This window comes from Mandrillus leucophaeus, unplaced genomic scaffold, assembly GCF_000951045.1.
Source record: "Mandrillus leucophaeus isolate KB7577 unplaced genomic scaffold, Mleu.le_1.0 Scaffold383, whole genome shotgun sequence".
NCBI classification, from domain to species: domain Eukaryota; kingdom Metazoa; phylum Chordata; class Mammalia; order Primates; family Cercopithecidae; genus Mandrillus; species Mandrillus leucophaeus.
This window is the reverse complement of record NW_012104065.1, coordinates 1195107-1207097: the sequence shown is the minus strand read 5'-3', so window position 1 is coordinate 1207097 and position 11991 is coordinate 1195107. Positions and strand designations below refer to the sequence as shown.

The 11991-nt window shown below is 37.8% G+C and overlaps 1 protein-coding gene across 2 annotated transcripts in view; it reads left to right on the top strand.

The window, feature by feature from the left end:
- The first annotated feature begins 12 nt into the window (after positions 1–12).
- Positions 13–11991, top strand: part of WBP11 (WW domain binding protein 11) — an 18238-nt gene continuing 6259 nt past the window's right edge. Inside the window, exons 1-9 of one of the 2 annotated variants that reach the window (XM_011990798.1) lie at positions 55–189; positions 1492–1629; positions 2083–2191; positions 2728–2759; positions 3792–3885; positions 6653–6849; positions 8495–8628; positions 8858–9057; positions 9659–9850. In XM_011990798.1, coding sequence (XP_011846188.1) covers positions 2128–2191; positions 2728–2759; positions 3792–3885; positions 6653–6849; positions 8495–8628; positions 8858–9057; positions 9659–9850 — 913 coding nt within the window. In that variant the 5' untranslated portion in view covers positions 55–189; positions 1492–1629; positions 2083–2127. Of the gene's footprint in view, positions 190–1491; positions 1630–2082; positions 2192–2727; positions 2760–3791; positions 3886–6652; positions 6850–8494; positions 8629–8857; positions 9058–9658; positions 9851–11991 lie in introns of both variants that reach the window. The other variant, XM_011990797.1, reaches the window with a different exon arrangement.

Genomic DNA, 11991 nt, shown 5'->3' with positions numbered 1-11991 from the left:
GAGGTGCGCTAAGAGACAGCGGGACAGAGGAATGGGAAATGACGTAAGGATTGCGGAGGGGCGCGAGGTTTCAAGATGGCGGTAGCTCAGGGGTAGAGCGAGAGGCCGAGTTGAAGGCCCTTACGAAGTGAAAGAGGCCGGGAATCGCCCCCTGCCCGCTTCTCGTAGTCCTGGGAGCACAGCAGAAGTGTGAGTGTATGGAGTTGCTCTACTTCTTTTCCTCATCTCTTTCGTCCCTTCCACGGCCCGCGCAGTGGCTTGGGGGACACCCAGTCCCTTTGCCCCGCTCCTCCTCTCCCCGGCGGGGTCTCCCGGTTGCGGACTGGGGTATTCCAGGGCCTGGGGTGGCGCGGCGACCAGTGGTTACGCGGTTGGCATCGCCCGGGGCGGTTGGGGCCGCTTCCTATGCACGTTGATTGGTAGCCTTAGGTTTGACGTCTTGTACCTCGAGTCATGGTCGGTCAACCGTCACTATGGTTTCGGCAGTTGGTGGTGTTGCCTCCTTTGGTGGACCTGGACCCTATCCCATTGAAGCTTCTTTGGCTATTTACAGTTCCCCAACGGTTATTTGGCTTGATTTTTCCAGTCGCCCCCGCTTGTAGACAAAAAACTAATCTTTGCAGACTTAAGCTCCCGTATCTTCCGTAAAATTCTCTGTAATTCGTATCCGTTGTGTTTCATTTGTGGGGGAGGAGATTCAGAACATGAGCCCGCTTGAGAAAGGAAAGCACGAAAAACGCAGGCAATCAAAAATGGGAGAGCTTGTATTTGTACGAATTTTGCATGTTTTCCTCCTTCCCTACCTCCTACTCCCTGCTGCTCTCCCACCCACACCTCCACCCCCCAGTTTTTCTGAGAAGGAAACCACTTGACAGGGTGTATAGTAGCTAGGGCAGGAATATGGATCCATTATAAAGATTATAGTTAAATAGTGAGTCAAACATCACAAGATATTTTATTTGTAATCCCGTTGTATCATCAGAGCTTTGTTATAAAGTAATTGATGTCCCCATTTTTTAGATGAGGAAGCTAAAAATCAGAGCCTTTGACACCGTCGTCTTGAAGTAATTGCCACCAGAACAGCTATGAAACATCTGGCTTTCTGAAACATCTGGCTTTGGGGGCAATTGGACACTTGGCGAAAGACACATTGACTGTAACAAACTGGTCTGAAAATCTTCCCTTTCTTCCCTTTAAAAAGTGTCTACTTGCAAAAGGAAACAAATTTGTCCACCTTTGTTACTGGAAAGAATGCTTCAAAAAATTAAGCCCCATTCTTTTGGAATAAGAGGAAGAAGTCATGTAATAGGGTACTGTGTTAATAAAAGTTTTAGCTTACAAAATATTTTTTCCTCAAACAAGAATAAGTATCCCTTTAGTTACCTTAAGAAATATATATTGGGAGTCAGGTATTAGAAAAATATGTGTCTTAATATTTAAATTTTGGGGAGCTCTCAGTATAGCACTAATTTCAAATACTTGCATTTTTAGTTGTGTTTTGAACTCTTGAGAGTCAAGCATTATATCTGAATTAAATATGCTTAAATGAATGAGTTTTTAGTGTCTTAGAAGTGTTGAGAATGTACAGCATACATGCCAAGAAAAACCATGGAGCGAGGCAAGGGTGAGGTGTTTGTTTTGAGCCTAGATCCATTACCCCCATTCCGTTCGTATTCTTCTTTTACAATTACGTGTTAATAAAGGGAGGTTATAGAAGAAGGACTAATGAATTCTGATGTTCATGGTTTGTGCCGTATCGTTAAAGCATTTTCTAGTTGTTTTTTTATCAGTTGACAAAGTCAGTGCTGTGATCCATAAGAAAAAAGATAAAGTAATGACTTGAGGATATTCAAAGTGGTCTTCACACTCATCGCATTTCCAAAGAATGATGGAGATCTAAATTTTCATGGTCAAGAAACTTAATGCCATCTTTCTTGGACATTAAAGTCAAAACTAAGGAAAGAACAGTCTCACAGAATTTCTAATTAAAGGAATTTTTTTTTTCAGAGATTGGTAGGGACTAGAAAAAGGAAGAAATAAATTTAGGAGATATAAGCTATTTCTTTGTCTTCACCTTCACAGGTTTTTCTTTTTTTAATGAACAAGTAAACCATACAAATTGTCAACATGGGACGGAGATCTACATCATCCACCAAGAGTGGAAAATTTATGAACCCCACAGACCAAGCCCGTAAGTGTCCATTAGTGTGGAATGATGAAGTAGGAGAGTGTTAAAAATTGCACATATTAGGGAATTTATTTCTCTGTGGCTTAATTACAAGACCAGCAGTGATAGGAGGAATAAATTGTATATTCAGTGTTTGGATGGGAACATTAAGACGTTAAACATGCAAAGAAATTAGTACCCATATTTTAGTTTTCAGATTTGATTGACTTGCAAAGTAGAATTGGCTGAAAGTTTTCTTTTTGTATTTGAAATTTTGAGCAAATTAGTTTTGCGAGCCCTTGTTTCGCATTTTATGTTATCTTTTTCTTTCAGATTCATAGTTGTTTTTTATGAAACATTAAACAAAAATGTCTTGACATTTTTGGTTGTCATAATTAGAGGGATGCTCTTGGCATGTAGTGGATAGAGGCCAAAGATGCTGCTGTTTTACAGTGCATACTATAACTTCCCACAATAAAGAATTACCTGTATGAAATTGAAGGAAATGCTAATGTTCAAGATTCAAAAATTTTATTATATCTCCCTCTCTCCTTTTAAAGGAAAGGAAGCCCGGAAGAGAGAATTAAAGAAGGTATGATTTCAGAGGCATCTTATAAAACTTTAAGTACTATTTGGCACATCTTGTGGTTTGGGATTAGTAGGTTTCAGAATAACATTTCTAGTATTTTCTAGAAAAGATGCTTTATGCTTTTTATAAAAACTGTAAGATATACTAAGCCAAACTTTACTATATTTAGGAACTGAAGTAACTTTGCAGAGAAGCTCACTACAAGTTATAATGCCATTTTTGATTACTTTTCCAGTGAGTTAAAAAATGCTTTGGAAAATAATTCTTTTTTGTTATTTATTAAAACATAACTTTTAAAATCTACCAATGAGGATGGAAATAAACATGATGCTAGATCACTTTATCCATTTTCCTGATTAACATGTATATTACATTAGCTTAAATATATATATTGGCTTATAATATTTATAAATATATTACCTTTCTTTTCCTGATTAGGATTTTCCTCTTAGCTGTTGAATTTGTGGCAAAGTACTTCAACAGAATAAGAAAGGATTTGCTTTATAGTATTGTGCTTTAATACATTGAAGCAACACAGATTTTAAATAATGTTCAGTTGTGTTTTCATGTTTAGCATTAACTTCTGCAAAATTTTAAAATATTCTTTAATTTTGGAATTTAGCTTCAACCTTTCCTTTTTTTTTTTTTTTTGGAAAAAAAAAAAAAACCAACAAATTTTGGACTTCAGCTAGCAGAGCTTTTAGAACAAGGGGCAGGAACAATCACCCAAGGTCTTCAAGAACATAAGGGGTTTAAAAAAAGAAATTTAAAGTGTGTGTGTTTAAGTAACTGCTAAAGACCTCACAGAGCTCAAATAAATACTTTACTAAGAAAACACATCTTAAAAATAGCATTTCTTTATCTTTTTGACAAGTGTAAACGTTTTTAGGGCAAAAAATTACATAGCTGTTTCTGGTGGTCGAAACAAGTGATCAGAAGCCAAGGAGTTATTCTGTTCAGATTCTTAAAGCAAGTTGAAGTAAAACTCATGAGTGCCTGACTTCTTGACATCTGGCCTTCTTTTGTTTTTCTAAGAACAAAAAACAGCGCATGATGGTTCGAGCTGCAGTTTTAAAGATGAAGGATCCAAAACAGATAATCCGAGACATGGAGAAACTAGATGAAATGGGTAAGAATTTACAAACAGGCAGCTATAACAGTCTGACACATACAGAGGCAGGCAGGTAATGAGTGAAGCAGCATAGGCATAAGTAAAACAGAACAGCATGAGGACATTTGATGCTTGGATTTAATGTTAGTTTCAGGGAGACAAAATGGAGTGCTAGAGGGCGGTTGCAAACTGGAGACCCCATATACCAGAATAAGAGAGAAGTGATTATTTGGCTTTCAGCTAATTGTTATTGTGAGATAACAGAAGCAGTTTGGCCAGCTTGGTTTTCAGGAGAAGACTTAAATCTGGTTTATGAAATAACCTTGGGTTTTTTGTTTGTCGTCTTTTATTTAATGTTGGCAACTATCATGTAAATCTATGTATTAGACCCCTGTCAATATAAGGCAGTTTCCAATTTTTCCAGTCAGAATATCCAAAAAGATACTTGACTGTTTAGTGAGGATATAGAAAAAAAATCATCAAATACCTAAAACCAAATATATAAAATACTATACCAGGATTCTCTGCCTTTTTCACATTTTATAGAATAATTTTATTCACTCTTCATATGCATTGTAAGTATCGCTGCTTTGTTATAACTGGAATCACATGAAATAGCTGCATGTTATCTTTTTTTGGATCTAAGTTTGAAAATTGTTGATGTTGCCACTGGAAATTTTATCCTAACCCACAAATATCCTTTCTGTTTCATACTAGAACATGTAGAATATTTTGTTTTTTTAATAGAAGTTTTCAGACATGCAGAAAATAAAACAGTCTAGTTAACGTCCATGTGCTTTTCACCTGTCAAGTTTTTGCCACTTTGTCTTCTACCCTTTGCCACTTTTGTAAAATAGCATTTTAAAGTGATGGTTACAAGTTCCATGGTTTGCCCAAAAACAGAGTAGTAAGTAAAAGAGATGCAATGAAACTCCTCAATGATACATTAAATGCAGTACAAGAAAAAATTCAGTCATGGCATTATGCTATTACAAGGTTTCAGAAATAATGTGGAAGAATCTGTGCAGCTAACCTGTGTAAGAGTTCTGGGTCAGGCTTCAAGACCCCAGATCTTTCCCAGTTCAGCTGTAGCTGATTTCACTTCTTGCATCTGGTCTAAATATCAGCAGGGATAATTACTTTCCTTGGGGAATCAGAGAATCCTTCATTAAATGACCCCAAATGTTATGTGTTGTTTTAAAAGGAGCTAATAGTAATAACTGAGGTTTCTTGAGTAGTTATCTTGCTACACACCTGTGCACCAGTTTTTTCCCACTAGTTTTCTAATCCTCACAATTTTTTAGAGTAGTTGCACTGTCCCTATTTTACAGGTAAGGAAACTCGGGCACAGAAAGATTACATAGCTTTCTCAAGATCACACTGCTATGTAGTGGCAAAGCTGAGATTAAAGCTCAGGCATTCAGTGCTTTTACTAATCACACTAGGAATAGTATAGTGTAAGAACACCCTCTAGATTTGAATAAATTACCAAGATTAATAATAGTTAATAGGATTTAAGGAAGAAGATAAACTTGTTATTCTTTTAAGAAAAAGGAAAGGGGTGAAGAGAATACTATTCATCAGGAGTCTAGTTACAATTTATAAAACTCAATACAGACTAGTTAAGGCAGAAAAAAGCATGCATTGGCTCTCTTAATTAAGAAGTCTGAACATAAAAAAAGAGAAATTCCTGAAACTAACCTCAAAATCCAATCTCATCATCAGTACTGTCCATCTGTCTAGTCTGGTCTCTGTTAGCCTCATTCAGCTTACTACTGATGAACTTCTCCTTGGGATGGAAGGTGGAATATATGTGTGTAATTAGTGATGATTGGGAGACAAGGCCACAGGCAGCTCTAGATTTGTTTTATCTCTACATAACACGTCCAGAAAGAAAATCTTGAGAGTTTCTGTCTCTCACCTCTACATTTAAAATCTCAGGGAAGGTTCTGGCCCTAGTTTGGATCATGTGCTCATTGATCTCTGAGTGATTCACTAAAAAGGAAGATAGGGGGATATGATTGACCAGACAGGCCTGAAGGTCTTATTCTTGGGATAGAGGACCTGCAGTTAAGCCCCATGTTGACACATGATTAGTTGGGGAGAAAAAGGATCGTATGGTAGCTAGGCCAGGAATACAGATCTGTTATAAAGATTATAGTTAAGTGGTGAGTCAAACACCACCAGATATTTTATTCGTAATCCCATTGTATCATCATAGCTTTATTACAAAAATTTTACTTGAGAGTTCAAGTAAAATGCCTAAGATCTCAAAAAAAAATTTTTTTTTTGAGACGAGGTTTTGCTCTTGTTGCCCAGGCTGGAGTGCAGTGGTGCCATCTCGGCTCACTGCAACCTCCGCCTCCCAGATGCAAGCGATTCTTCTGCCTCAGCCTCCCAAATAGCTGGGACTACAGGCATGCACCACCACGCCCAGCTAATAGATCTCAAAATTTGACAGGACTAATATGGTATGTAAACACAATTCTGACAGAATCTTCACCAGGTTTTCAGCACAGAGCAGTGAAAATTGATTTTTATTACAATGAAGATGAAAATCAATTAGGTGGCATTTCTGAGAAAGGTAAAATTAGTGGCCATCTAAAAAGGGTGGGGATTTTAATAAATATTGTAGTTCCTTGAATAAAATTGAAAAGAGTATGTCTGGGTATCTAGATCTCTTAAAAAATTTTTAACATATATGGAGGTTTTTATTATGTAACCTATTGATACCTAATTGAAGTGGCCTCTTATATTTAATTCCATAATCTACTTTTTCTCTTAGAGTTTAACCCAGTGCAACAGCCACAATTAAATGAGAAAGTACTGAAAGACAAGCGTAAAAAACTGCGTGAAACCTTCGAACGTATTCTACGACTCTATGAAAAAGAGAATCCAGATATTTACAAAGAATTGAGAAAGCTAGAAGTAGAATATGAACAGAAGAGGGCTCAACTTAGCCAATATTTTGATGCTGTCAAGGTAATCAAGGTTTTCTTTTTAGAGATAAACTAAAATATTACACAGATTGAGTATCCCTTATGCAAAGTGCTTGGGACCAGAAGTGTTTCGGATTTAGTGTTGTTTTTTATTTTGTTTTGTTTTTGCATATATTTGGGGGATGGCACCCTAGTCTAAGCATGAAATTAACATAGCCTGAAGATAATGTTATAAATTCTGTGCATGAAACAAAACTACGACCCATCACATTAGGTCAGGTGTGGATTTTTCCACCATGGCATCATGTGGGAGTCAAAAAGCTTAGGATCTTGGAGCATTTCAGATTTTCAGATTAGGGATGCTCAACCTGTACTTAGATTCAAAAAGTTAATGGAAGAATTAGTCATGTTGAACCTCTTCCTCATAGCAGTTTCTTCTAAAACTAAACATATACCTACCGTGTGAACCAGCAAATCTAATCCTTTTTATTTAAACAGAAGAAATTAATTCAAAAACTAGGATCAGCCTATGTGTTCACTAATAGGATAATGGATAATTAAACTACAGCATATTTATACAATCAGATACTATTCAGCAATAAAAGGAATAATCTAATACTCAAAACAGCATGGAATAAAAAAAGAAAAATTATGAATAAATCTCAAAAACATGCTAAGTTTATTTCATTGTTATGATTTCATTTTTATGAAATTCTAGAATAGTCACAGCTAATCTGTGCAGGAAAAAAAGATATAGCCGTGGTTGCCTTTGGGGATGATATTAGAGATGGATTGGGAAGGAGTATGAGGTATATGCATTTGTCAGAACTTACTGAATTTGTACATTTTGTTTACCTCAAAATAAAGATGGGAAAAAATCAAATGCTATAATTGCTGTAAAGGAGGTAATATGTCTCCCATTTTACAGATGAAGGCACAAGTTAACTTGCTTAGTTAAGCTAATACACAACAGAAATTCAACATAGGCAAGCTAATGAGCCCAACCTCCACCGCTGGATATATACTATTTGTTAGTTGACATGTATTATTTTTATTTTTGTTTGTTTGTTTTCTGTTTTTGAGACCGAGTCTCACTGTGTTGCCCAGGCTCACTGCAACTTCTGCCTCCCAGGTTCAAACAATTCTCCTCCCTCAGCCTCCTGAGTAGCTGGGACTACAGGCGCACGCCACCACAACCGGCTAATTTTTGTATTTTTAGTAGAGACGGGGTTTCACCATCTTGGCCAGGCTGGTCTCAAACTCCTGACCTCGTGATCCACCTGCCTCAGCCTCCCAAAGTGCTGGGATTACAGGCGTGAGCCACCACGCCCAGCCCGACAGGTATTTTTCTGTCACCCTGCATATTAAATAGGATGGGTCTGATGCTAGATACTTGTAACAGTTGGGTTTCTCTAAATAACAGCTATTTCGAATCATATCCAAAAAGAATTACCTGATAAGAGGAGAAAAAGCTGCTGGGTTTTAGCATTTTTAAAAGTGAAGATTTCTTTCAATTCTTTGACAATCTGTTAAGTATTGACGTGAGATTATTTTTGTGGGGGTTTTTAGTGATATTTATGTTAGTTGGAAAGCGTGTCCAAGTTACGAAACAGCTGACTTGTCATTTTTAGTGTTTAGTTAGTGGATGACTTTTTTATCGTACTATTGAATGGTTCTCTCTCTTTCAGAATGCTCAGCATGTGGAAGTGGAGAGTATTCCTTTGCCGGATATGCCACATGCTCCTTCCAACATTTTGATCCAGGACATTCCACTTCCTGGTGCCCAGCCACCCTCTATACTAAAGAAAACCTCAGCCTATGGGTAAGGAAGCAGTGTCACAATCAGAGAGCATTTAGTAAAGGCACAAATTGACTGTCCAGTGCCAAAATTAATGCAGGGGGAAATAAAGACAATGTGGATGTAAACAGTGTGACATTTGATTAAATGTAAAATAAATCCCTTGAAAATTGTTTAGAAGAGAAAATAAATATCTCATTACCGTTAAGTGATTACTGGGGGGATTTTTTTGTTTTTGTTTTTTTGTTAACAGACCTCCAACTCGGGCAGTTTCTATCCTTCCTCTTCTTGGACATGGTGTTCCACGTTTGCCCCCTGGCAGAAAACCTCCTGGCCCTCCCCCTGGTCCACCTCCTCCTCAAGTCGTGCAGATGTATGGCCGTAAAGTGGGTTTTGCCCTAGATCTTCCCCCTCGTAGGCGAGATGAAGACATGTTATATAGTCCTGAACTTGGTGAGAAGTGACTGTTCTTTGCTGTTATAACTATCATTTTTTGTGTTAGGCCTGTTTAACATATTGTTCACCACCCTCAGAACTTAGGAAGTAAATGAGAGGATACCATGTACGTACTAATGTACATACAGTTGGATAAATCATAGGATCTACTCAAGTAAAAGCATCATACATAAGTATAGAAATGTTTATTGTGTTTTAAGTCAGGCTTTCCTTGGAGATGTCACTCTTGCTACTAATCCCTTAAGACTTGTATATCTGGTTCCCTTTTAGCTTTATTGTCATCAGACTAGAGCATCGTTGTATACATTCACTGACTGTGTATGTGTATACAAGCATGATTGTTGCTAAAGGAAGAAATGGGTTTTCAAAGTAGAACCTCTTTTAAAAAAAATCTTAAATTACCAAAAAGAAGTGTTTAAAATTATTGGCAAATGAAAATATTGTTAGACTGTATGAATAGCTATATACAGGAATGGTTTTTTGTAAGCGTTGAGTTGTTACAGTGTGAGTTAAATAGGATAATTTTCTGTATTTCTGGGTACCATGTCATGGAGGGTCCAATCATATTACTTCTCCATGTTCCTTTCCGCCTTTTCAGCCCAGCGAGGTCATGATGATGATATTTCTAGCACCAGTGAAGATGATGGCTATCCTGAGGACATGGATCAAGATAAGCATGATGACAGTACTGATGACAGTGACACCGACAAATCAGATGGAGAAAGTGACGGGGATGAATTTGTGCACCGTGATGATGGTGAGAGAGACAACAATGAAGAAAAGAAGTCAGGTATGTGCGGATGAAGATTCATGGTATTGATCAATAAAGAGAAGACAAGCTGAAGGTCCTAATTTATCAGTGAATCTGTGAGAGTACTCTGAAATCTTTGGAAGTAGGGATCATAGCTATATTCATCTTTATATACTAAAATTTTGACACAGTAAGTACTCAGTGGATGTTTATGAGGAAAAACAAACTGTGTGTAATAAAAATGTCTATGCAAAAGTTCACTTCAGGGTAAAAGGTATAACTATTCAACAGCATAAACATGTATTTTTATGGGTATGTTATAGGAAAGGAGAATAGCCATATTAAGAAAAACATTGATGTTGTATTTTATAAATCTGTTTAAATATCTACCTTTGAAGCCCTTTTATAGTATCTTACATGAACCAGGATCATATTTATAACCCAGGTACACTCAAGAGTGGAATCATGAAACATACTGTATCTATAATGTGTATGTTTATTATTAAAAAATTCAGGCTGGGCGCGGTGGCTCACGCCTGTAATCCCAGCACTTTGGGAGACCGCAGCAGGCAGATCACAAGGTCAGGAGATCGAGACCATCCTGGCTAACAGGGTGAAACCCCGTCCGTACTAAAAATACAAAAAATTAGCCAGGCGTGGTGGCGGGCACCTGTAGTCCCGGCTACTTGGGAGGCTGAGGCAGGAGAATGGCTTGAACCCAGGAGATGGAGCTTGCAGTAAACCGAGATCGTGCCACTACACTCCAACCTGGGCAACAGAGTGAGGCTCCGTGTCAAAAAAAAAAAAAATTCAAATAGGACATTTGTCAAGAAAATTTTAAGCATCGTTAATAGGTACTGACAGTGCAAAATGCACACCAATTCTATCAAACCTCAGCAGTTTTGGAGCTTCTTTTGGGATTGTTTGTGTAGCCTACAACAGAATATATATATAATACTATGTAATACTAATGTTAATATTGATAATGACAAATTTTTCTCCTGCTGTGTCTTAAGAATTGTGGTTGCAAACACAAAAAAGCTAGTTAAAAATAATAGAGCTGGTCATGAAAGATTATTATAGAGGACTGTTAGGTAGGAACTAGTACTGGAAAGTAGAAAGCCATTAGAGCCACGGCAGCTCCACTTTTTTCTGGGTCTATGTGGTCTCTTGCCTTCTTTTCCTTTTATTCTGCCGACAGATTTTTTTTTTTTCTTTTTTCTTTTATCTTTTTTTTTGAGACAGTCTCACTCTTGTCACCCAGGTTGGAGTGCAGTGGCACAATATCAACTCACTGCAACCTTCATCTCCCGGGGGTCAAGCGATTCTCCTGCCTCAGTCTGCCACGTAGCTGGGATTACAGGCACCCACCACCATGCACGGCTAATTTTTGTATTTTTAGTAGAGACGGGGTTTGACCATGTTGACCAGGCTGGTTTCAAACTCCTGACCACAGGTGATCTGCCCACTTTGGCCTCCCAAAGTGCTGGGAATAGAGGCGTGAGCCACAGCACCCAACCACATTTTTCTTATATATTCTCATCAATACACATGTTCTGAAAATGGCCATCCCAACTCTGAGTTGATATTCGCTCAGCTAATATTTATTGAGTTTTTACTATACACACGGCATTTTTTCTAGGCACTAAGGATACAGGGTAAACAAAACTAAAGTCCTGTTCACATGAAACTATTCTCCTCCTAAAATGTTTACTGACTAAAAATACTCCTATCCAGCGTCCAATGGATAGCCTTAGTCAGTTAAGAAGTTCTTTTTAGGCCGGGCACGGTGGCTCATGCCTGTAATCCCAGCACTTTGGGAGGCTGAGGTGGGTGGATCACCTGAGGTCAGGAGTTCGAGACAGCCTGACCAACATGGAGAAACCCCGTCTCTACTGAAAATACAAAATTAGCCGGTCGTGGGTGCACATGCCTGTAATCCCAGCTACTCGGGAGGCTGAGGCAGGATAATCACTTGAACCTGGGAGGCAGAGTTTGTGGTGAGCTGAGATCGCACCAGCCTGGGCAACAAGAGCAAAACTCCGTCTCAAAAAAAAAAAAAAAAAAAAAGTTCTTTTTATTCTTAGCTTGTTAAGAGTTTTTTTTTTTTTTTTTAATCATAAGTATTTTTTATATATCTGTTGGGATGTAACTTTTTTTTTGTTCTTTGTAAGTTCTTT